The sequence below is a fragment of the Manacus vitellinus genome, unplaced genomic scaffold (assembly GCF_001715985.3).
Source record: "Manacus vitellinus isolate BGI_N305 unplaced genomic scaffold, ASM171598v3 scaffold_4_pilon, whole genome shotgun sequence".
In the NCBI taxonomy this organism is placed as follows: domain Eukaryota; kingdom Metazoa; phylum Chordata; class Aves; order Passeriformes; family Pipridae; genus Manacus; species Manacus vitellinus.
This window is the reverse complement of record NW_021940604.1, coordinates 5,152,946-5,179,567: the sequence shown is the minus strand read 5'-3', so window position 1 is coordinate 5,179,567 and position 26,622 is coordinate 5,152,946. Positions and strand designations below refer to the sequence as shown.

At 34.6% G+C, this 26,622-nt stretch overlaps 1 protein-coding gene across 4 annotated transcripts in view; it reads right to left on the bottom strand.

Moving 5' to 3' along the window:
* The window catches only part of SCAF8 (SR-related CTD associated factor 8), a 67,023-nt gene extending 41,823 nt beyond the window's left edge, over positions 1 to 25,200 (bottom strand). The window contains exons 1-15 of one of the 4 annotated variants that reach the window (XM_018077899.1): positions 25,120 to 25,200; positions 23,510 to 23,554; positions 21,031 to 21,192; positions 18,038 to 18,194; positions 16,745 to 16,875; positions 13,652 to 13,828; positions 9,973 to 10,052; positions 9,450 to 9,570; positions 6,544 to 6,675; positions 6,306 to 6,418; positions 5,613 to 5,806; positions 3,420 to 3,520; positions 1,906 to 2,019; positions 1,417 to 1,573; positions 126 to 256 (exon numbers count right to left, since the gene is read on the bottom strand). In XM_018077899.1, coding sequence (XP_017933388.1) covers positions 126 to 256; positions 1,417 to 1,573; positions 1,906 to 2,019; positions 3,420 to 3,520; positions 5,613 to 5,806; positions 6,306 to 6,418; positions 6,544 to 6,675; positions 9,450 to 9,570; positions 9,973 to 10,052; positions 13,652 to 13,828; positions 16,745 to 16,875; positions 18,038 to 18,194; positions 21,031 to 21,192; positions 23,510 to 23,554; positions 25,120 to 25,158 — 1,854 coding nt within the window. In that variant the 5' untranslated portion in view covers positions 25,159 to 25,200. Of the gene's footprint in view, positions 1 to 125; positions 257 to 1,416; positions 1,574 to 1,905; positions 2,020 to 3,419; positions 3,521 to 5,612; positions 5,807 to 6,305; positions 6,419 to 6,543; positions 6,676 to 9,449; positions 9,571 to 9,972; positions 10,053 to 13,651; positions 13,829 to 14,009; positions 14,123 to 16,744; positions 16,876 to 18,037; positions 18,195 to 21,030; positions 21,193 to 23,509; positions 23,555 to 25,119 lie in introns of those variants that run through there. The other 3 variants (XM_018077896.1, XM_018077898.1, XM_018077900.1) reach the window with 3 other exon arrangements.
* Between the last annotated feature and the right edge of the window lie 1,422 nt (positions 25,201 to 26,622).

Below are 26,622 nucleotides of genomic sequence, written 5' to 3'. Positions count from 1 at the left end.
AATGGATGCAGGACTTAAATCAAAAACATTTAAACACTTCAACTCAGCTTAAAGTTTACTGGAATTGAATAAAAGGTTTGTCCTCCAGTTTTGTGGGCCTTTTGCAACCTCAGACCAATACCAACCTGCAGCATAGTGACTGGTTGTGTGTAAGCTTCTGTCTGTGTTGTAATAACAGTACTCTTATCAACTGCAGCACTTTGCGTAGTTTGAGTATTTTCTTTAGCAGCTTCTGAGCTTCTGGCTGTTTCCCATTCTTTAAAAAAGGATGCATTTTAATATAAAAAGATAATTAATGTGTTACTTTTGTTTAAATACTAAAAAATCCTCTTCCTTCTTAAACAATAAATTTCATCTGGCATCTACATAGATTCATTACAAATAAGCTTCAAACTTATTACAAAAAGAGCCAAGTGCAATTATTTATTATTATGTATTTTAAACAACAAAGTATCTTTAACTACCTGCAATGGTTTTTAATTATATGCCTGTATACAAACTGATTTTTCAAAACTTCTCAAGTTTTTTTCACCAATCATTCTGTTCCTAATACAGAGTATGCTCCAGTTTTCTGAAACTGCTGTTGCCAATATGTCTGTGCTATCAGCTGGTTACCATACAATAAGAAAGAATCCTCATGTAAAAACAAACCTCACACCAACACCCATTCCTTACTTCTGCTGCTTCCTCAAAAAGTTTAGTATTTCAAGTGTAACATAGTGAATATATTTCAGTAATGTTCCATGTTTTAATTTTTCTGTCATTTACACTCAATTTTTACTCAAAGCAAGACTGTATTTTGACCTGAAGAACTACTGTTGCTACTACAAAACAGTCTTAATCTAGTGTTTACTTGAGTACAGTCCAATCATTTGATGCTAGATCTGTTTCAAGAAAATACAGTACAAGTAAATCTTCCACAAACCTAAAAACCTCTCAACTGGTTTCAGAATAGGTCTAACTTTACTCATTTTCCTGTCTCTCTGACTTTATTGAAGAAATATTGGAAGCTGTGCCTATCTGGACAAGTTCTAACTCCAACTCCAGTCTTATACCTGAATATATAAGACTTTTCAGAAGCACAAGCAGATCATAATTTCTACACAAATTAATATTTTACGTACCTGGAAATGAGCGCGCAACAAATCTGTAACTCTCAAAAAACGCTAACCTTTATTAACTTGCCTAAATCAATTCCCCTTTGTCACCAGTTCCTCACTGTCATGACAATCAACTAGTTACTAATCTAAAAAAGTAATCAGATTACAGTGCCATTTATACTGCAAACAGATAGCCAGAAAAATTTTTGGAAATTAAAAAAGAGTATGTATTTCCCAAACAATATATTATCTGAGGATTTGCAATTACAAAAATAAACACATTTTCTAGCTATCAGAATTGTCACAATGTCTGTACCGGTATTTACTGTTTCCTGGTCAATCATGCCACCTTCAGCAAAGCCCTCCAAATCATCCAATTTTACTTTCTCCCACGGGATATAGGAAACTCCCAGGTCCACATCCCAGAATTGCTTGTATTCTGTCTTCACACCTTTATTCAAAGCCCAGGCAATCTGAAAATAAACCCAAACCAGACAATGTGGTTTAATCATATAACCTGGGAATGGAATATTTCAGATTATTTCCTTCAATTTCTGTCACTGCAGATCAATCTTCAATGTCTATTTATTTTCCAAGTATCCAGTCATAATGTCATTTTACTATCTTTTGTATCACCTGTTAAAAGCTGCATTTTTACACAGAAAGACAGCAATTTACACTTTACTGCTTCCTTCTTCTTCTCCATATTCTACATTTGAACAAACAGCTGTTAAATGACAAATCATCATATTAAAACTGTACTGTACTTGAAATGGACAGCATCCTTTGATTAAAATCAACTTACCTTAATAATTTTAGATCCAATTTTATAAGACCCAGAACTAAGTTTCTGAAGAGCACGATACGCATCTTGTCTATGTACCATACAGACATAAGCACAACCTCTTGGGGGAATCATCTATGGAAAAACAGCAGTGGTCTTAAAAAGTGGGAAAATCAATACTTTGGATTACACAACTACAGTAAGCAAATACTAATACTATAAAAGGCAAGGCTTACACTGTAAACAGCTGTTACCTCAATCAGCAATATTAAGAATTTTGAGCATCAGAAAAACTTATGAGTGATACAGTTTTAACATTTACAAGAAGCAGGGGTAAGTTGAAGAATGGGTACTAAAAATGACATAAAAGATCTGAACAATATGGAACAGGTAAAAACTGGGACCTATATTGTGACAACTTCAGAAAAGCAGAGGTTGCTACCTCTTCTTAAGCTCCAAATTCTCTGAGCTGAGCAACCACCTTTCACAAAGGTGCAAACTAGTGATTAAAAGTATCTTGCAGTTTTTAAGGGCAGAGTCCTCATTCCTGAAATGTGATTTCCATTACCATGTTTAATTTATTGCATGACATGGCATGCAATCTTTGCTATTTTTTATGAGCTATTTACAGTGTGGTTTGTCTTTGAAATATAACAGGCACTGGGACATTTATGGTTGTTACATTACTTTCCTTTTAGTTTTCTTAATTGCTAGTCCCTGCAAATCAAAATAAGGCTTAAATGTCTGGCTATGGGGTTGATTTTTTTTGACTTGTGAAGCTTTTTAAAAGATTCTGTAATGCCACAAAAAGTATTCCTTCTTAATTACATATTTGAATATATTAACATGGCAGGAAAATAGTAAAAATATTATCTGAAATGAATGAAACTGCATTAGATGCATTTTAAAATTGTTGAAGCAAGAAGAAACCCCCAATTTTCTCTCATGTAGATACGTTATTTTAGGAGAAAAATACTTTCTCTTGAAGCTGAGTTATAGGCAACACTGAAGTACTGCTCTAAACACCTAAATCCAAATTAAATAATGAGATTTGTATCTCCTGAACATAAGCATCTTTTTAACTGTCACATTTTAGAACAAACATTTGTTTACAGTAAAATTTCTTTTCTTCTAAATGTTTTTTTCAGAATAAAACTTAAGTAACTCTCTGTTGGAATGTAACCAAGAACAATGTGGATACACATCAGTTTATGTCTATTAGCCCAAGGAAAAATGATACCTGCTCCATGCCACATCACAAAAAGAGACAACTTTTGTGTTAAGACCTGGGTTTAAAAAATGTATAAATTGTCAGAGCTTAGGAAAAGCCTAATTTTTAGAGTGAAGTGTACCGTCTTTAGTGCTTCAAAATAGAGTAGATGGAAATCAAGAGGCAATATCATAGCTGCAGTTTTTAAACTGTGATAAAATCTCCTAAATATAAGCTTAAGTGGCTAAAAGGAATTCAGAAGTGTAAGCATGCCTAAGTTGCTAGTCTGTAATTCCTGAAAAAGAGAAACAACGCGCTTACTTACATTAATTGACTCTATTTGTCCAAATTCTTCAAACAAGTTGGTTAAATCTTGCTGTGTGGCCTTCTTGTCTACTTGACCTACCCAAAGAGTAGTACTGCAAACTGTCAAGAGACACATTCACATCAATCAAAATACCAGAATGTTAGCTTAAATGCTCTACAGCACGAATACAAAAGGCTTTATAATTACACAGAAACCACTGATCAAAAAAGCAAGAATAGTGAATCTGTTACTTACTATAAAGAGATTAAGTACATTAACAAAAATGTTTAAGGGTTAAACACCACCAAACATACTCACTACAAGTGTTCACTCTTCTTGTTTCATTTTCTTTTAAGGGAAATAGTTGTTTCAACAGAAATGAAAAACTAAAATTCTGTGGATTATCAGCTAAGGTACACTGCATTATAAATTACTTCTGGGAAAAAAAAACATTTCTATTCTATTTTCCATTAAAAAAACATGCCTCTAGGATTTGAAGTCAAATTAACGAAGTAAGACTAAGTTCTAACTGGCTTGAAGTGTATTACAGAAGGAACTTAATACTGCAAGATTATGCACTACATTTTCACCTGAATGAAATAAAAACTATACTACTAATTTACCTTGGGGAACACCCCAGAAAGAAAACTTAGCTAAGGCCCACTGAGCTGAAGACGTCCACAATATATCTGATTCTTGTCAATCCCATCACAAGCCCAGATCCCTGCAACTGCCTTCCAAATGCCTACCTGTCCTCACCGCCAAACAAACACTTACTGACATGTGAGCTAAAACCTCCTTCTCCCATATATACATGATTCCAATTCCTTTGTCTCCCAAATATTAACCGACTTATGTGAGTAAGCCTTCCTGTACCAATCCTGGTGAAACAAACTGGAAAGCAGAGTTGTGTATTCCTCTATCAACTATCATTTTCAACTGACATCAGTACTCTGCAGTACTGAGAATGACTAGTGATAAGATTTCTCTTGTTCCTCATGGGCTTGTAGATGGCCCTGTTGTATCTCATGGTGTTAAGCTCTATGAAACAATTCTTCAGATCTCAGCAAGTGATGATAGTGGCTGTCACTGAAAAAATTTCATTAAGTAGAATGCTTGTTGGGTGAATTACCTACTTATTTATTCATTTACCTCCCTCCAAAGTTTTCCACTCTTCACTTAGCCTTCTTAATATCTCCTTTACACTTCACAGGACATCAAATGCTGCTACTGTTCATCAGGTTACTTAACATCTATGTCTCTCATCTCCCTGCTTTGTGGACTACTGGGAAAAATATACACCATAAAACCGATTTGTCTTTTTTCACACGTCGGAGAAGGAAAAAAAAAGCATCTAAACTGTAGCACAGTCCCGAGTTTAAAGTCAGTTTGGAATGACGTAAAATATTACTGTGAAGAGAACAGAACACTCTTTCCTTTGCAAAAATGAGTTTTGAGTTGCTTATCTTGTCAGATAAACAATATAGGTTTAACACACAAGACAGACACAAAACTATATCAGAAACTGTGTATAATCTATCTAAACAAATTCTCAAAATACATTTTCTTTAAGTAGCTATGCAGATAAGCTATTTTTCTCCTTACTACCTTCCTTTTTTTTAGTATCTAAATTCTCTGTAGAAATGATAGCAGTGCACAGCAACACTCTGCAGAGGCTGAAATCCATTTGATTTTTTAATACTTTCTTAAGATACAATCATGATGGTCTGTTTTCTGATAGCAAATTCCACCTGCTTTGGCTCTACATTCCTTAGAAAGGACTTTATAAAGCATTGTAAAAATTTTAAAACATCAAAGTGTTCAAAGTGTGTACCACAAATTTTAATATCAGCATAACAATTTTCAGATGAAGTGCTGAACATCTTCAAATGCTCCATTAAAGACAGCATTAAAGAGAAAGCAGATTGTAAACTGGGGACAGCCCCTGCTGCACCCTGTTTAGAAATAAAATCATTAGTGCAACAGTGTGAGTAAAAGCATCAGTAGAACAGTATGATACTTGCTTTCCTCTGAGATGACATGATGTACCTGTTTAAGTTGCATGAAACATCAGAAATGAAACTTACAAATAAGAATATGGTTACTGTATTTTGTGACAATACTTAGGATAAATCTTGTTCTTTCAGTGAAAACAAAGCCTTTTTTCCCTTTAATTCTACGTTATTAAAACACTAAGCAGTTGCCACTTACCACTTAGTGTTTTTGACCGTATAGGAGGCAATCCCTTTTTCTGACGTTCTTTTTCCCTTTCCCTAGCCCTTCTTTCACTGGAGTATGACCGAGATGACTTTCTCTTCCTTTCCCTTGATCTTGAGCGTGAACGTTTTCTGTGTTTACGCTTACGAGAACCAGACCGTGATCTAGACCTTCGTTTTCTTGGTGACCTACAAGATACTTAATTTTAGTATGTTGAGTTAAAAAAAAATATTCTAACTTAGCTGTCTTTTAACTACTAACTTTAAGCACTATGCAGACATTTCCACTCACTCAATAATTTCCAGACACTCAAACTGCTTCAGGAGATAAACTGAATACCATTCAGGTGAAAAATAGAATATACACCCTTAAAGAAACCCAAACCAAATCAAACACATTCAAAATGTTCTATTTCACTGGCACAGGAAGCCTGTCCAGGTGGCTAGTGTTTGTTATTTCTGTTACCTGAACAAGTCTTAAAAAATTTCAGGTAAAGCACAGATACAGCAAATGACCTGTCATACAGAAAGTCTGCATCTAGCACACAAATGTTAAATGAACACTTCTTTTCATTGCCAAAAACTGCTCACGACCATTTTGGAAGATATGTAACTGAGACTGACAATCAGAAATTGGAACTTATTTTCAGAAAACATTTGTTTACTTAATTCAAGCTAATTATGAAACCTTGAACGAGATCTTGAACGAGTTCTTGATCTTGAACGAACAGCTGATTTCTTTTCTTCTTGTTCAAATATCTCTTCTTCAGCAATATCCTGAGCTTCATCTATATCCATGTCCTGAGGTCAGACATAAAAGATGTTCACTAACATATAATAAATATACTCACAACATATATGACTTGAAATCATGTTAATATGTGTCTTCCTTTCAACTTCTGTAATCAAATTTTAAATAGTTTTACCTGTTGTTGAATATCCATTGAATCATCTACATTTGTTTCCACTTCTAAAAACTGCTGTTGACTACTCCCTTGTGATGGTGATGCAGAGTGCTCTGAACCAAAATTTCCTTCTTGATTCTCCTCAGGGCTTGCCTACATAACAGATAATATATCATAAAACTCCTCATATTTAAAAATACTTCCTGTGTCAAAATGTAATACTACATGGAAATATTACTACTGTAATACTATTGCTACTCTGAAAAACTGTTTATCAAGTTTGTCTTATTTTCCCACTTCCCATTAATATGAAAGCTGAGCTGGATGTCACTCCATTACTTTTACTGTATCCTCCTTAAATACAAACCCTTCAAATCACTAATATTCCTGATTATAAAAAAGATTAGTACCTATTTGCTGAATCAAAAAATGCAGTACAAAGTACATGATTAAATTTGTTGCTTAATTCAGCTGATTTCAAAGCAAATATTCACAGACCAAATGTGGCTGTATGTACAGTGACCTTGAAAGATACCCACCTGTCACCCATGTACATGCATTAATAAATTTTATTTTGATCCTAATATCATACAAATATTTGCAACACCAACTGAATTAGTTAAAAAAAATTCACTAGTCCAAACTTTCTTACAGCGCATGATTTAAGACAGGTACTTACTAAAAGATAAGGGAGGCTGTTACATCATTTATGTCAATATGTCAATTACAAGACACCTAACAAAACAAGCAGTTCTGAAAAACCACCAAAATTAAAAAAAATGTAGAATACTATATGCATTGTTGATCTGCTAGAGAAAAAACTATAATGGCCTGTACATTGCCTGAAAGTAGAGATTTGGAACAAATATCTCTAAGACATGAAATAAATTCAAGAACTAGAATAAATGAAATTAAAATACTCAGAAATGCTATCAGGATAATTTTGAAAAGTCATTTTAAATCTATAATCCAATATTGCAGGTAAATATTTCAGTGATCCACATTATAACTAAGCTTTTAATTAAACAAATGCTAGGTGTTCTATCTGTCAAGAGAATGACAGAAAGTTAGCAGAATGAGTTGTAAAAATTTTATTTAATCTTCATATTTTTTAAACTGCTTATAAGGAGTTAGTAAAAAAAAAATTCCACCATAATTCAGTATGTTTTGTCTCATTTTCCTTATATTTAATTTTTCTTCAACAATCTGTTTCCTGTTATCAACTCCTACATTTGTTGTTGCTCCTTCTATCCTCTCCCTCTGCTCCTCATCAGATGCTTAATAATTTTGTTTTATGCTTTATCTTTCCTTCTCTTTCCCTTAATCTTTCTCAATGAAACTTGCACACAGATTAAAGAAAATATTCCTCATAACATGTTGCAGTCATTACAAAGTAGTTCCAGCAGAAGCTTCTATCTTTTAGCTGCTATTAAGATGAAAATAAAACTTTCTCTCCATACTGACTAGATAAAAAGCTGAGTGGATCTGAAGGGAAAAAAACTTCAAGACTTGCAATAGAAAATCAAATAGTAAGAGGTGAGTCAAGTAAATATTCTACCCATAAATGTATTGTAACTTAATTTCATAGATGCAATTAATTTCAAGTCTGATTTTGCTTATTTTACAGTAAGTTAGGTATTCAACATTTTTATTTTCAAATTAGACAGTTACTTTTAGATCTGTCACATCAAAAGCTCCTCAAACAGATGCACTCTCTAAAGTTTTATTACTTTACAACATTTTTCAGTGTTTAAAGACAAATTGCTAGATATCTACCAACATGCAAAACTATTTAGCCTGTAGCTATGTTGTATATTCCCTCATTTACCACATTTAAATGAGAAATGAAAATAAACCAGTAATATAAAGCAGTAGATTAAGGTAAAAAATAAACTATTAAAGTCACAAATTCAAAACTCAAATTACATTCTTGACTGTAAGCTGGGTGACTGGCTCAGGCACTGGAACAGGTTGCCCAGGGAGGTGGTGCAATTGCCATCCCTGGAGAAAAGTTTGAGAGGCATCGGGATCTGTGCTGGGTGATGTGGTTTAGTGATCCAGGGGTTGCAGTGGTAGTGCTAGGTTGATGGTTGGACTTGAATGATCTTAAAGGTCTCTTCCAACCTTGATGCTTCTATGACTGCACCTCTGCACAGCTTAAACCAAAATCCCCAACAGGTGTTTGTGAAGTTTGTGGTCACTTGGCTTTTCTATTTTACTATGAAACCAGACCCAAATACTTCACAGAAAGCCCACTTTCAAGACAGAATACTTGTGGATTTTTTTTCTAATGGGATCAGGAGGGGAAAAGAACAGCTGAATACTGAGGACTAACCTCAGTAGAAATAAATCAAGTTATTTCAGTGTAGAATAGAGATGACACAATTCACACAGTTAAGAAGGAACCTTGGGTTGTCTCAAGAATCAGTTCTTAATGAATAATTTCTCAGGAAATATGTGACTCTGAAGAAGAGTCAGATTCTTTGACACAATGAGACAGTTATTAGTCAAGACATAAAACCTGGGGAGGAAAATCAAGTTATCCACAATCTTTATTCTGTCTTCCCTTTAAGAGACGAGAGCACAATCACTTCAGTGGTCACCTAATTCTTTCTGAAAGCAGAGGAAAAGTTTTTTTTCCCCCATATAAAGAACTGAACAGCCAAAGCTCAATCACTCTGAGCTAAAGAGTACTCTTTCCTAAAATAAGTAAAATGTACACCCTACACATTTCATTGTGGGTTTTTTTCTGCTTTTAGCACTCTTTTCCACTTATTCCACAAGACTCTCTTAGATGGTCATCTAGAGACAAAGGCTTTCATTATAAGCGAAGTGTCAGTAACAAGACAATTTTTTTGTCCTGGAGTATGATTTTTTTATCAGTGGAGAACATAATTATTACAACAGCCACAAGATGGCGTTCTTACCTTTTGAGGCTGCTGCTGCTGCTCCAAAAGCTGTTGTCTGAGATGTTCTAAATTTTGTTGCTGTAGCTGTTCAGCTAGTTGGTGAAAAAGTGAGTTGTTCACAGATTCTGGTACTAAAGGCCTAAAATGAAATAATTTAAATAAATTTTTAAAAACCCAACACTACAGTTTTTCTCTTGGTTTAAAGAGTTAATAAATAGATCTTCACAACTGAGTTTCAAGTTTAAAATGTAAAATAATGAGGACAATGTAACTAATTCCACCTTCTATTATCATCATTATCACATTAACTCTATAACTAACAAAGCAAAGAATGTGCTAGCTTTAAGACAAAGTCATGAAAAGTTCTGTCACAGAGACTTACAATAAAATGTATATGTTTAATTTAGTAAACTGTCTTTCCCCTTTCTACTGTTTCAGTGTACTTATGCTCTGAATAAACATTTTCCTTATTTAATCCTGATGTTCAACTAGCGTCAGGTAAATTTTAGCATTTTCCATAAGAAACATAGCTTGGTCTTACAGCTGGGAAGTGGGAGTTTCCTTTTTAGGCTCTTCATTCTGTTCAGATTCTTCCCCAAAGTCAAACCTGTCCATCAGCTTCTAGGAGAAAGCAAAATAAACATTACTGAATATTTCTTATATGTCCCTTTATGGATGTTTACTTTTCAAAAGAAAAATTCTCTTACTTTTCACCTTAAGAGAAAAAAAAAAAAAGTTTGGCAAATAACCTGAATAGAAAATTAAATGTCATATTGCTCTTGCTACCAAACTCTTGAACGCATGAAATATAAAATTTTGTCCCTGGTTTTATTGAGCTCTGTTTCTACAAATACAACCACATGTTCTTTCCATAGTAACTAACAGCTACTTTGGAGTAAAGCTTAAATAAAGATTACTTTCATGTAATGGTACCTTTAATTAGAAGAAATTACTACAAAGAGGTCAACTATTCGATCCTTTGGTAATCAGCAAACTGCTCTGCTCATATCAACAGAAGACCTACACAGCTTGATTACTTCACAAAGAATTACTGTATTTTCACACACGTCATTTAGACAACCTGAATTCCTTCAAATACACTGCTCTTTGAAAATAACTTTTCACACAGTCTGCAAAAAAATCAAAGCAAAGTTACCATGTAAGAGGAAAAAGTCTTCTGAGGAACATAAAGAAAGGTATCTGACAGAAAAATGTGGATAAACTTCCTGTTTTATCCACAAAGATGTCTACATCGGAGTTCTGCTGAACTAAAAAAGTTTGTCTATTAATTTTAAAAAGCCTCGAAGCATTTTAGTAAGGTTTACCTTCTTGAAGACAAAACTAAGGAACATGCATGAAGAAATACCACAAATATTATCTGTCAGTAAGATTGCCTTTTTTTCAGCAATTATTAATTGATATAGCTGTGCTATTAAAGCCATGTCCCTGGAAGTCTTCTGAAAAGCAGAGCTAATACAATACTACAAACCCACCATGACTTCTTCTCAAACCTTAATTTTAGAAGAAAAAAACAACAGGATGAGAACATAGGACAGTTACTTTGAAATACCAAGGCAAAAAACGGCTTCAGCAACAAGTCATGATGATCCCATAGACCATTTTCTTTCTCAAGATGCTCTACTTACTCTCAAGTAATGGAGTCCAGCAAGAAGAGCAGAGCATAAGCTAACCTGAAGACTGATCAATCAAGAGTTTTTAAAACTACTTTTCCCAATGTAATAATCTAGTGTTTATGAAAGCAGGACTGAATATGCCTCTGAGAAAACACAGCAGAAACACAGACCATCAAGCTTATGTGAGATGGGATGCTAAAATCCAGAACAACTTTCACCATATATATCTAATCCATTTAAAACAAAGTGACTGCCTTGTTTGTATAGTTGGAATATTTTCCAGTGAAGCACCTACAAAATGCTGCTGCTCTAAAAAAAACCCGTGCTTTAGAAAAACAATCAGTCTTGAACTTAAAATATTATTAATCATCATGTATCTTCCATCATGACAAAGTAAAAAGGAAAAAACCAGAATATGTACTATTTATACATCTGAGAAAAGAAATAAATGGAAAGTAGTCAATAGTTCATGATATGCAAAAGAAGCATTTAGATTAACTGAGGCCAGAGAAAACCAAAGAACTTCCAGCCAAAACACGTAAACGTGTACCATGACTTTTGCTTGCGTTTGTTTTAAGTAACATATTGAAAGGAAAAATCTGAACTGAAAAACCTTAATTTTTACATGGTTTGTAAACGAATACTCTCTAAAATAAAGTAATGGTAATTAAACCAAATTAAATATTGGATCCAAGTTTAATGTACCACACACACGTGGTACAAAACTTAATGAATGTTACCTTAATTAGCTAAGAGGAAAGTATATTCAGAAAAAGCTATAAAAATTATTAAAGACATGGAAAAAGGTTCTTGTTCAAAAAGAAACAAAATTCTTCTTAAGAATCAGGATATTCTCTTTGGAAATTAAAATAAAAGGAACAGCACAAATGCATAGGAAATGTTGATCAAAAATCTTTCTTTCCCATAACGCAAGGATATGGTTATGCAGCAAGTTCAGAAAACAGGCACTTCTGATGTTGCCAAAAGAATTTTTCACACAACACATAATAATGTGCACAACTTATTACCACAAGATGCTATAGACTAAAGAGCTTGAAAACAAAGGATTGAAAGGACTGCCAAATGTATTAAAAATAGGGATTTCTTTTAAAAAGATGGATACTTACGCAGTCATCAGAAGTATCCTCCTGCGCTATTTATACTTGTTATCCAATTCACCAACGTTATATCACGGAATGAAAACTATGCTTCACAATTTCCTCTGGATTTAAATATTTACTCTTTATTTCTCATAAAAGCTGCTTTTTTATGGCTGTATATAAACATCTCATCAGAATGTGAATTCTTTCAATTTGCTTCAGTTAAGCTGTCCAATATTCAAGACAGCCACATGTACAAGTATACCTATTCATGTAAATGCTGGAATTGAAGTCTGAGGAATAATACCACATTCTTAATTACTTTTTATATGGCAGTCCCTATTAACTGATGCATTAAATTCCCTGGGATTATACCCTACTTGATGGTTACAGCTGTTATATAGGATGAGTACAGGCCATTTTCTTCCTGACTTATTTTTACAGCTGCATTACTCTCATTAGCAATGACAACTCTTAAACATAAGATAAATTGTCCTAAATCTTTAAACTGAGTACTTGTCAGTCTGAGCAGCTAATTTCCTGAAAAGGAGACTATCTGAGTTAAGAAAAAAAAAGGTTTTTTGCTTTTCCAACTTCCTTATTCTTATTATTTATTCACTCCAGGACAATCCTACCAAGATTATCTGTAGGTTTATCTTGCAAACTGTTTCTTCCAAAGATAATAGAACCGGGTTTATTTATTTATTAATCTTTGAGTAGAATTTCTTCTTTTTTTATTTTGCTGGTATTATACTACTATGACTGTAATTGCCTGCATGGTTAATTGCTACCTGGCATTCAATTATATTAGTTTTCTTAAATTCCAGCATTCTGTTTCTGCGGTTTGCTTGTAGTTTGTTTTGGGGTTTTGTTGTTGTTTTTTGCAACACAAAGTTTCTTTACCTACAGGCTTGCTTTGTTTGGGTTTGTTTCATGTTCTGACATCCTTTAAAAAGTGTCGCAAGACTAGTCTTAACTATAGTCATGGACTTATTTATTCACTTACATCACTTTGTGGCTAAGATAGAAGTTTTCTTGGCATTTAATTTACAATGTTAGAAAATTACAAATCCAATCACTTTACTCTTCTGAGAAAACAGTGTATATTAATTTCTGCATATTACCCTTTTATTACCTTGTAAGAAACAATTCTCACTGCTGTGTGACAAAGGCTGAGGAAAAGTATGTAACAACAGTTTAATTTTGCTCAATCAAATCCATTACCATATTCGATGACTCTTATGGGTCCCTTTCAACTCCAGATATTCTGTGAAGTGCATTTAGCCCTAAACTCATATAAAAATATTTTAATTTACACTACTCTGTCTAGACATGTTTTGTATTTTTAAAATAGTTTTATAACTTTATAATATATTAATGTATTTTTAAAATCCCTGAAATCAAACAATAAAATCCAAAAGAACTTTTCACTTACGTATACTTTATTAATAAATACTTCTTGAAATTTCTACTATTTTACTTCTACCTTATTAAAAGAGACACTCTGATCCAGTGGATTAAGTGTGTTAGCAGCAGCAGCTGCAGCTGTAAGTTGTGCTGTGAGGGCCTGTAACTGGACGACAAGACCAGCATCCAGGGCTTGAAGTAGCGATGGTTGAGGTTTCTGCTGCTGTATCTGCAGTGTCTGTATCAACTGCTGAAGCTAAAAGAGAAAAGATAACAAACACACTGAACAAGATTTTTTTTTTTTAAGCAGAGAAAGAAACAATAGACTTTTCCCCTTCCAATTAGTAAAACAAACCTCAGGAATGCAGTAGCATCTAACCTATGGCCATTATTTAGTCTAATTTGTTTTCTTTTACAGCAAATTTTTTCCCACTTACTGGCTAATTTGTTTTCTGGGGTTGATAAGACATGCAGATGCGTCTTCCTCCTAACTTGCTCTGACAGGTTGCATGATGACCAGTCACCACTCAGGATTTCCTGCTTTCTAGGGTTCCCCCTCTTCTGTTTCTCCAGTTTGATTCCTTCTGACCTGAAAAATATCTGTTAGCCTACTCCAGCTTCCTAAGGGCCCACCTATATTAGGAAACTCTGTACGTTGTAACGACATTTGTATAGAAAAAATAACTGCACTGTGGCAAGCTCCACTTTAAGCTGATGTAACCTGCCTACAGGAAGAACTTGCACTGGTATCTCCGGATTAGTCACAAGTGAAATCTCATGCTGAAACTCAGATCTGGGTTCATAGGATGCAATTTCCTTGCTATGTTAACAAAACATAAAAAGCAAATGTACGATCCAATTACCTGGTGTATCTTCATTTTCTTACTACAAATTCCTATCTGTAGCTAATCTTTTGGAGAAGTTATCCCAATGAGGAAATAAAGGCTTTTTCATGTGCAGATCAATTTGTCTGTTGAATAGGGATGCTTCCATAAAAATGTACACATTTACCTTAAGAAAAAAATACAAACTCTATGGAAAAAAGCTCTCCTAAAGCACTGTGGAACTACAGGAAGCAGTCCTTTGATGTTCCGTGCGGTAAATCCCTGAAGCCTTATCTTAAGTTATTTGTGGAAAAAAGGTTGAACAAATCCAGCTAGTTCAAACTATGCTGACATTAGTCCCTAATAACCCTTACATTCATATTGCAACTCCTTATAGGGTTCTCCACTGAACTCTTGCAGGGTTCAATCCCTCCCTTCTTACTAGGCCTCACTAGAAACTGCATAAACTGATTAGGTTGAACTTCTTTTCCATAATGCATCAAAAATATGTGACCCTCTTTCAAGGTTGTTTTAGAGTTACCTTCTGATAATGTGAAGTAATTCTTCCTATTCTTTTAAAAACAGTTATACAGATCCCTTATACAGCAGAGCCTCTGAAAATGCTTCAGTTGTTGTTCTACCTCAGCAAGAGTTTTCATTGATTACTGCAATAGGTAAAGCTGAAGAGTTCCCCCTCCCATCTTGGCTGATCCACATGAGATGAGCAAATACAGCTGGTTCACCTTGTACATTGCTCCAAGTACGAAGGAATCAAACTGAAGAAGGAGAAATGGAAGCCCTAGAGTGGAAAAATCCTGGGTGGTCACCATTCTTGCTGTTTTCACATTCTCGTTGGTCACATCTTTCTTAGTCTGCCCTCTCCTATGCCTAGACGCTCAATTTACCTGCATGCATCCTCACCCATAAAACACAATAGTAAGATTAAATCAAAGTCTTTGAAGCTGGGGAGCAGGGGGAAGCTGTGGCAGACAGAGTGTCTTAGAGAACAGGAAGAAAAGAGATGGGCAGGATGGAAGCAAATGTCATAGTTCCTCTACTAATCCTAGACATCTTCATGTACATATTTATTGTGTACCCAGTCTGTCTCCACATTTCTGCTTAAGACTACTTTAAGATAAATATCCAAATGTTATTTCTTTGTGATCTGCTGTCTTTAAAACCCTAATTCCCTTCTCATCTTCATTTTTTTATCTTGCTTCATAGTCTTCTCTTTTTTATGAATATTCTCTAGGGTATAATCTTTAAAATTACCTTACTGACTTTCCATGTATTTCCCATTCTCATTTCACATCCCTTCCTTGTTTATGAGCTATTCCACTATATTTCCTCCACATTTCACAGATTATCCCAAAAACTCATTTTGCTCTGCTTTTCAGTGACTCATCAATTTCTTTCAGTGAAATCAGGTGAAAATACTCCCTCCACTTGACTTATGAACAACTGACTTATGAACAATTACAGACAACTCTGCTTAGCTGAATACTATAAAATACATCCACTAAGTTGTTATTGTCAGCACCAGTTCACTGGTGACTGCTTCTCCTTCGTATGCATGGGATTTTTGTTTAGTAACCCAGCAAGTAAAACAACCCATTCCTCAGTCCACATAAAAATCATAATGGTCAAGTTATGCGAGTACCATAGCTCTAGCATAGACTGAAAAATTATGGTCTACATTTTTACAGAAAGTCAATTGTGTGTGCTAAACTTATATAACTGCGGGTTAAGAGGACAAGCAGTCCTTGCGATGCTGGACATCAAGACAATTTTTTGGAGTTTAGAAACAGCATTTAAATACTGAGAAACACAGTAAATTCCAAGACCTTATCTTTGAATGCTGCAAAACAAAAACTGTTTTGCAGTTAAAAAAATGTTTAGCTGATAGAAAGATAAAAAATGAATCAACAAAGCATACATTTCCTGAATGAATTAATTTGCATTATATAATTTTGTACAATGTTTAGCTCTTCTTGGAGCATTCAGCAGTTAATATCCTTTAACTTACATTCCATTTTATACCTATATCCATGAAATCTTAATGTTGCTCTTGATTTAGCCATCTGCAATACTATATAAACAAGTATGTATTACAGACCATCTTAGCAAAAGTCATCTGCTGCGATACTTTTAAGGAACAAACAGGGTTGGTTACCAAAGGTAACAAAAAGTTTTAGTTGACCAGGAACTTTTTTGTGATGAACAAAGGCATAGTTCATATGAATACTGGACACAAAACTAAGAGATACTCCTGAAAGCATTTCTTAAGTGTACTTTAAAGACACAAGGTATCACAGAGTCTATAGTGTAACAGTCTACAAAACAGTTACCTGTTGGCCTTGAGGACTCTGTAAAATTTGTGCAACTGCGGCAAGGGTATCTGTGTTAGCAATCTGAGATACCCAAGGATCAGGTAAACTCTGCGCCACGTTGGCTGGAGTAACTGGAGTCACAGGTGTTCCTAAAAAAAAAAAAATCCAGTATGTCAAAATATTTTTACATACAGACTTAAAAATAGTGTTAGAGAAGAAAAACATCAATTGAAACTATTTTTCTCACATACATATAGAGCTCACAAAAATAACACAATCACATCAACATTCTTCGAGTAGCAGAATTAGTCTGTGCTAGTGCAGTTCACAGCTCTTTCCACTACTGACCTATTGGGACTACTAACAAAAACACCGATGAAGGCCAAGTAAAAATGTTTCACACACTATTCCAGAATGTTTAGTGGAAATTTTATATACCAAAAGGTAATTGTTAGCAACCTTGTCTGCTAGTCCGAATCTTACTGGATTCACACTTTAACCACAGGGGGAGCCTTAAGGATTCTACTAAGAATTTCAACCTAAAACAGCTGGATAGATTCATGAGGATTGCTCATTTTATTCTTTTTTCTCAAGAGAAACACTGAGACAAAATCAGTAATCTGATAATTAGTTTCATGCCATAATGCAGAAGAATCCTCCATCCCTGCAAATACTTTTGCGCTTCTAGCTCAAAAGTAGAGATATGCTGATGATGCTAAATATGACTAGATTACTGTTTTAAAAGTCAATTTGCATCAGAATTTAAGGAAACATTACAGTAGTCCTACGATTTCAACAATTTAACATAGTCAAACTAATCAAAATAAAAAATACTGAGCTAGAAGATGCAGTAAGGCAATCCAATAGTTGAAACTTTCACATATTTACTTTTCCCATGAAAACTAAGTTGGATTTGTCCACCTCACTGCTTTTCAACATGGGATCAGCAAAAGGTGGGTTACAAAGCAGGTCCAGAGCAGGTGCCAAAACTCAATTCCTATATGGACAATTTCCCGTACATCTCAACCTTGAACGAAAAAATCTCCACAAAGTGAAAAAGTTGAAAATCCATTTCCCTGCCATCTACATACATAAGTAAGAAAGGTGCTTGGAGCACAAAATGATCCAAGTCTGCATTTATAATAATGTTTCCCCATTTCCCTGATGGTGGCTTTAGCAGACTTCTTTCTAGCATTCATTTGATTTATCTAAAGGAAATCAGTGAGATAATTCAGCACATTAACAGTCAACATACCAAAGCTGACAGAAGTGTTTGGATTCAAAGTATGACATCAATCTGTTTTTGTTTACCTGGTGTATTGTTGCTCATAGCAGCTGTAGTGCTGGGCAAGACAGGGGTCACAACGGGAGGAGGAATTCCTGCTGCCATATCCAAGAGAGGCTGAATAATTTCACTCTTGAACACATTATTCTTCTGCCATAAATTTAGCACTCTAACAATTTTACTCTAAAATGAAGAAAAGATAACAACAGACCTGAATCATGTTTATCTTTTGTCTTGTTATAGATTCTGGAATTCTTAACTGGCAATGTCAGCCTGTCTAGATCGAAGCGCCTTTAGGTTTGCAAACAGTAAGAACTGTAAGAACACTTAGACTGGGTCACACCAAAGATGTCTCAACTACAAACCAGAGGCTGACCCTAGGCAACTGTGAAGACCCAGTACACACATAGTGACAACATTCTCTCAACCGAAAATGAAATCTCTCAAACGAAAACAATGGTATCTGGCTCTTTTGTACCTTTACTCTTGTTAGTCGATATGGAAGGAAAATGATTTTAAGAAAGCATTTTAAAGTATTACAAATAATTAAAATAGTGAATTATTAGTCTCCTAAATTTTTATAGTTAACATATATGAATGCAATTCTGATCTACCTGTGAACCCAAATCATTTATAGCCACTGAAAAATGGGCATATACTAGTAAGATTGCTAAATATTTTTATTAGAAAAGCAGACTAATATTTTGCAAGGTCCCTTGATGAAGTGAGGAATTTAAAAGTTCAAACTGGAACACAATTTCTTGCCTGCTGAAAATACACAGTAATAGTTAAAAATGTGGATCATGGGGAAGGAAAAAATAAATCAAAATTAAGACTTCATACAATTCCGCTAGCTATAACTCATTGTTCAGCTTGGATTTCTATTTCTTTCTATTACTATAACAATAGATGCATTCTATTACATCATAAACAGATCACTGTTTTGATCTGCTTACAAATGTTCTCTTTTTTAAGTTTCACTCCTATCAAAGGCAAGATTTTGCTTTATTTTGAGGGGAAATAAAGTCAGTTGTATTATAAAGAGCAGGAAATTCTTCATAGGATCTGGTGTTTGCTGTCACAAAGATGGTTTAATTACCTGAGTTCCATAAAACAGGAACACGGAGTACTTAACCACAGCGTCTGAACCAAAGAAGAAAGTCTGTTTGCCCCAAACTCCAGGAGGATACCTAACTGTAATAGAGAAGTGCTGAATTTTCACTACATGGAAGATGTAACTTAGATTTCCCTTAAACAAATCTCTGAAGGCTTCCACTCAGTATTACCGTACGTGAGCCTTCCTTCTTTGAAAGTCTGTTCTATAAGCAGTCCTTGACAAGTCCATCAGAGGCTCTAACTTACATCTTCTATCCAGAACAGAAGTATAAAAATCTTTCTGGGCCTCCATATCTGTCTCCCCCTTGCACTTTCTCTGGGCCAGACAAAGGAATCAGTAGGGTGGTTTTGTTGCTACTTTAAATGAAATATTACTGCACTTCTGCTTCATTTAAAAACAAATTCCACATTTGCTCATATAAAGAGAGCTGTTGTGTATCTCCATTATGCCTTTTAATCAGATTAAACATCAAAATCACCGGGTGTATATATATATACACCAGGTATAAACGTCAATATAAACCAGGTATGTATCTTGGTCTCTGACAGCACATTTTGCTGGGTGACATATAGGGTAACTGCTTTCTCAGGAGAAAGACCTTCCTGTAATACTGAATCCACATGTAGCACAGCAGCAAGACTTCATATTGCAAAACACATTTTCCCTTAACTGAGGTGAAAAATATCCTAGAAATGAACTTGACAGGACTTTTGTGGACCGTAAACAGATCATGTTTTACTATCCCTCTTCACATTAAACACCTCTAATACAATACATTAATTGTCATGCATTGAAATATCACAGGATACGTGGTGCTATTTCTTACCCTACAATAAATTTACTATATATTTTTTGAAATCAGACACAGACTGAGTACTTGCGCCCACCCTTGTTCCAATCTCTCCTTCTTCAATAAGTCAGGCTATTTCTGTGCTAGCATATCTCCCAAAGTAGCAAGCTAAATTATTATACAAAACACACTAATACTGTTCAAGAAAGACAACTAAATGAATAAATATATAAGTTAACTGTCATGCCTATATATACATAAAACACCATGAAATTGAAGCAGCATGAATTAATCACACAGATAACCTAAAACTAGACTAGGAAAATGCCATTCAACTTAAATAACCTTTTCAGTAACACCTCAGAACTCAGCTGCAGAAGACAGACATCCTTAGCAGAGCTTTTTCAGTCAAGTAAAATTTGCAGATCCCAACACATTTTCCTGCAGAGGTCCTAACTACTCTAGAAAGGCAGGAATACTAAGACACCATAATGGCTGAATTTTCCTTAATCACCTTGCACGGATACTTTGGGTTTTCAGATCTTTTTTTGAAAAATACAGCATGAATTCATGCAACTATTCGAAAAATAACCTTTCTCTTCCTGTAGCATCCTGCCTCAGTTTCAACTTCACTTAATGACTCTATTACACAAATTTCTGTGAAGACAATGCCCTCAGCAGTCCCCATCTTTTTGCAGTTATTCAGTAAGAAGAAACACTAGCTAGTGTAAGATGAGTGACAAATATGAAGTAAGTTAAACTGCCTGCACTGTGCCACCCCTAGTCAATCTTTTAGAAACAGAGTTTGGTAGCTATCTTGACTACTGTGATTGGGAACAGTTGAATTATTGGGTCAAACTATTCAAGTTACACCTTATTTAGTTGTTGGTCGATCACAGAATCAAAGGAAAGATCACCTTTCCAAAAGTCTACTTAATCTCACTGGACGTGTCTCCCCCAATTCCTACACTCAGATAAGCAAAATTAAGAAACACATTTACATGTGCATGTCTCTAATTAGGTCCCCTCCAGCAAGCGGAAAGTGAGATCAAAATCTTTATAGGTAACACACTAAAGATTGTTCTAATTAGAAAAATCTGGAAGTGGTTTACCTTGTCATCACCAGGACACCGGTACAAGTTCTGGAAAGTGCTGATGATGTTATTGCTGAATCTTGGAGCGAATACATCCTTTTCTTGTCCAAACTGATGCCGGGACTGTCTCACAATGGAGTCAATGACATACAGACCAGGCACCTTGTATTCTGGTTTGCACTATAAAGAATGATAATGTAAAATAAACGTATGTGAAAAATAACAGAACCCATTAATGGTAGAGTAAATACGAACAATCCTCTCTAATTTTTAAATGGGTCTAATTATTACTAAAATGTTCTCTACTTAATAAATTGTCCTGGAAAACGAAACTCTCAAAAATATCTAATCTTTAATGTTCAAATTATCACATCGATATGCAGATATGTAAATGGTGTAAAACCAATTTCCTACCACTAAAAAATTTAACTTTTTAAAATCTAGCTATTAAAAAGCTGAACACACAAACCACACACCCTTTTTAAATATAACTCAATAGACCAGTGAGTTAAGTGTCACAAAATGAAGAATGTCATGCGCATTATTTCAACTGAAGTTTCAGTAACCTCACGAGATTAATTCTGAAGAAAGAAAATACTGGAGCTGTAAAGAATCAACAGTAAAATAATTGGCACTGACATCACTCTGGACAGGTCTATGGCAGATCTGAATGGAAAATTCAGTCTTGTTGAGCTTTAACTTGAAGTGACCACTTTCAAAAAAAATAATGCTATTATCTTCCAAACACACAATTTAAGTCCTTACATATCAAATCGGCTTTCATCTGTTCATCTCTCATTCTACTTAAGTAAGAAGTTATTATTTAATGTTACTAGTAAGTTCCACGTTTCACTAAATTGTTCATGAAATACTGAAAAAACCCTCATCAAGACCACCAAAGAGAATCATCTAATCCAGAGTGATCATTAACAAGGTAATCAATAAGAACATATATTTGCCTTCTCTAACCACCAATGAATAGTGCAGAACTCCCTCACTGAGTAGTACTGGACACTGAAGGCAAATGTGTAAAGATAACTCATACTCTCAGCAGCTCATCGAATGGTCACAAAAAAATAGTCCCATTCCTGACAAAGTGCCACTCTTTCATTCAGGGGTAAAACTTCCCTCATGCCTTTGAATACTGAATCGCCAGTCAGAGCCACCACAACTAAAAAGCAGTATCCGGAATTCAGACAATTCTGAACTAATTTTAGAATGTGAAACTGCAAAGTGCTCCTGATCAGAGATGGATAAGAAGTATACCTGCTCTCCCCCTTATGTGTTCATCTGTAGCATTAAACAGGGATCAGAGGATATTAATCCCTTCTCTCAGAGGTGGAAGAAGTCAGAGGCAATGCCACAAAAGACAAGTGCTTGACAAAAAAGCAGCAGTGTTGGTATACTACTAGTCTTTACTATTGCCTTGAAACATACATATGACACCTTTTCCACATAGGATTGATGCACTAGTACCTAAGTCATTCACTCATGAATGGTTCTGAGACAGTTAAAAACACCAGGCTGAAGCAGAAACCTGTTTACACTGTCCAGCCACTGCCCAAGGGCACTGCAGAATTAACTGGGAACCAAGGAATAAAAGTTAATGAGAAAGACAGGTTATTGAGACACAGTAATCTAGACTGCTTTATAAAAAGGATAACAGAAGGAAAATTGCATCCAACGTTACAGCACTAACAGCCTAACTTCTCTAGTTTGTTTGTCAAAACAAAAAGGCAATTTGATAATAATTTATACCTATTTACAAAAAGAGAACAAATTCAGTACCAAAATGACCAACTGAACAACCAAGTACAATGCAGACAAGCAGGGAAGGTTCACAAATTGGAATCCATGCATTTCCAACTGGAAACGAAATGCAGTTTTACAACCAAGAATAATTAACTGCTGCAAGAAAAGAAAGTGCTATAAAATTCTCTGTTATTCAGAACCCTTACATTAATACTACCATCTTCCCAAAAAGTAATTCTAGTCTAGCCATATAAATATTTTTTATTTTAAATTACTAGCAGGAACCACCAACTGAAAGGCTACATCTTCTGCTATAAAAAAGGATGAGGGTAAACGGTCATCTTCCCTTCAGCTTTAAAATCAATGGAAAAACCCGGCAGAAAATCAAAAGCAACTGTCACCAGCCAAACCACTATCAATTGTTTTGCTGTTAGCTGTTCACATGGGCTACACTGACAGACTCTTTTAACATTAAATGAATACATACAGTAGTCTTAAAACAGTACTCACAGTGATTCAGATCAAAGAATAAACTGAGAACAAAGTAACTGTCTTTCTGCATCGTGGGCTAGGATCAGCTGCTGATCACCAGCAGAACCTCAATGTGACTAAAACCAGAAATAAACTAGTATGTGCTAGAAATATTAATCCATATGGATATCTAAAACCCAACTGTGTCCAATACTTTCTAATCCAAAATGAGGACATTTTCTTTGTTAACACAAAACAGCCATGACTGACTCACCTTTTGAATGAATTTCTCAACACTCTGTACAACATGCTTGTAGAACTGAAAAATAAAACAGTACTTCAACAGAGGAGAAAATCTGAAGATGCATTACTTGTTATTTGAAGATGCAATTACTTGTTCAAGAATATTGATATCTTGATGGCAAAATCAGAGGAGGAATCTTTGGATTATTAAACAGCAATCCAATACCTACAGCTGAGTATGCAGTCTTCCTTGGAACAACATATAAAAGAGTTAATATAACTTTTTCTTGCCTTCTGAACATTTTTACACTGGATTTTTTGAATGATATGCCTTTATTTAGTGAGAACTAGGAGAATAATATAATTGTTCCTTCAAAAACATATGGTTATTTCACTGTACATGACTGAAGATGTTAGCTTAATGTTACTAAACATATCATTTCTCTGCATTTCATTTATTTTCCAAATGTTCACTTTAATAACCTAAAAACAGGACTGTAGGAGGACTGTAACATATACTGAGTACTTTTTCTTTAAAGTTGGCTTGTGATTTGTGCAGGTTTTTTTAAAATCTCACATATAATCACAACGGCTCTGGATCATCTCAATAACCACTCTACACAATTAAACGTTGTTATTGAAATGGTAAGAGCGGAAGCAGGATTTCAGAGTTGAGTTCATGGTAAAATATTTTGGTATAATTTAAATGCTTAATTAATAGAACCATCTACTATCATTTACTACTTGTTTATGTTCAGTACAAATTTTTAGCATTTTCATTATAATGCAACACACAGGTTTTAACTTACATAGACATATTTAAAAGAAACCCGTGAATTTCACTCTTCTGACATTAAATTGCTCTCTCCCAATTACACAAAACACCAATATGGATTTCATTATCTGAAAATTTATCTCCATTCTCAGCAAAGGAACATAAATAGGAAGAGCAAAAGTTCAGTCTTTTTTCTTTTATATTAACTTCTTTTTCACTTCTCCAGCTTTCACTGAGTTTCCATTTGTTTTAACAGTTAACATTAGTGACATGTTTCTTTCCTTTATCATTTTTCAGTGACATTTTCTCCTGCTCCATTGCTGCTTGGCAATTACCTTTTGTGGTAGGAATAATCTTTAATGAGTGTACTAATGCTAAAATTTAAAAACTATTTGTACCCAAGCAACAAGAAAACTGAAATCTATGAACAATATCCAGGAAAAGGTTATGCAAGGAATTTAGAAAAAATGAACACTGTATTGATCCAAAGGCATGCATATATTACAGGGGGGCGGGGAGAGGAGAGGCAAGGGTGAACTGTAGTTTTCTATTTATTCATCTGTTCCCAGGCATGTCAGTGTTTCCTTTTTAAACTGAGGAAAAAGCCCTGTCTTTCAGATCTGATAAAGAGTCAAGTTGGTATAATTCTTTCTCACATATGACAACCAGTAAATGAAAGTCACACCACAAATTAAGCCTTCTGTTGCACTCCTGAAAATCCCCTCGCTATCACATTTGATCATAACTTGGAAATTGTACACACAACAGGGGTGGAGGAAAAGTTTTGAAGGAAATTCTTTACATTATTCAAAAGAAATTATTTGGACATATATAAGAAACATAAAAGAGGTCAAAAGACTTCTTACCTTTATAGCCTTGATTGCTGCCTTGGTGATCTGTGTCATTTTAGCTTTAGAAATGGGTGGCTTATAATCATTCAGCGAGTACAACTGCCAACAAAAAAAAAGAAAAAGAGTTACCATAAATACATTCTGAAGTTGCAAGCAGTATAATTACGCATTATTTTTCCACAAGAAAATATCATTTTTAAATTTAATTGGATTTTATTTATTACACAAGAAAGGACATTTCCATTTAAGAAAGAATAAAAAAGCTCAATACAATAAAATATAAGATCCAAAAAGCCTAAAAGAGAGGAGGTTTTTCTTTGCAATGGTTCCTATATATACCTAGCTTTACTAGCACTAAATACTGCAGGCGTTGCAGGGTGAAGTTACAACACACAAACAGGGTAGCTTTCTAGGGAGAAGACATTAATATACTTGAGTACCTTTATGGAAGCTTAACAGAAGTTTAATTTAGTATATTCATCATCATATACCTGCTGAATCAAATCTTTTTATTTTCTGTTAGGAAAAAAAAATCAAGCTCAGTAAGAATGAGAATGTAGCAATTTTGCCACTTCAAACAAATTGAAAAAAGTATAGACTTCATTCTCTGCATTAACTCAGAAAAGTAATGTATCAGAAATATTACAAACACTTAAGCAAAAATCAAGTTGGGTTCTCAATTTTAAACACAGCTTCGTGACTTCATTAATATCTAACCACCGAAATGACCACAGCGCACAGGTAGTGCAGTTCTGAAACACTGTTCTCCCTGGACTACTAACTCTGTTTTTACTAGTACATACATCTCCTAGCAGAAGCAATCCAGAATGACAGCTATTCATCAGAAATTTGCTACATAGTGAAACTTTACATGAACTAAATTCATGGCTATGATTAACAGGTGGTAATTGGAAACAACTCCTTCCTGCACACTGAATCTGGACTCCCTCATCCAAGGCTATTTACTTGCTTCAAAAACCTCCGATTATTCACAATATATAATTTTGAACAAAATGCCGCTCTTTTCTCCTTCAGCCCTAGGTGTTAGCAGAGAAAGGACTGGCTAGTATTTGCTACTTTCATACATAAAAAGACCAGATACAAAACACCAAAACAGACTTAAGGATATTCTTGACTTATATTGTATTTTTGTTTACAACACACTTTTAGAAGCATGTTCAGAAGTTCATTAGAACGTTTAGAAGTTCAAAAATAGAGTCCTGATAATAGGAATGATCATCCATAAAGAATTTTTTTATTTTCTTACTAAAATCAGGAAGAATTAAGAGTTCTTCTGTAAAACGGTCATTGAAACAGAAACAAAGCCAAAAGATCCCTCTCCTTTCCTGCTACACAGCCTGAAAATGCAATATATTGAACCAGATTAATATCCACACAGACAGTAACAATATCTTTAACCTCCTAGTATTTGCTCAATTTGTGGCAAACTGCTAGATCAGAAAATGTAGTTCAGAATCTTTTACATTGAATAAAGTAAAATGTAACAGTAAACAGGAT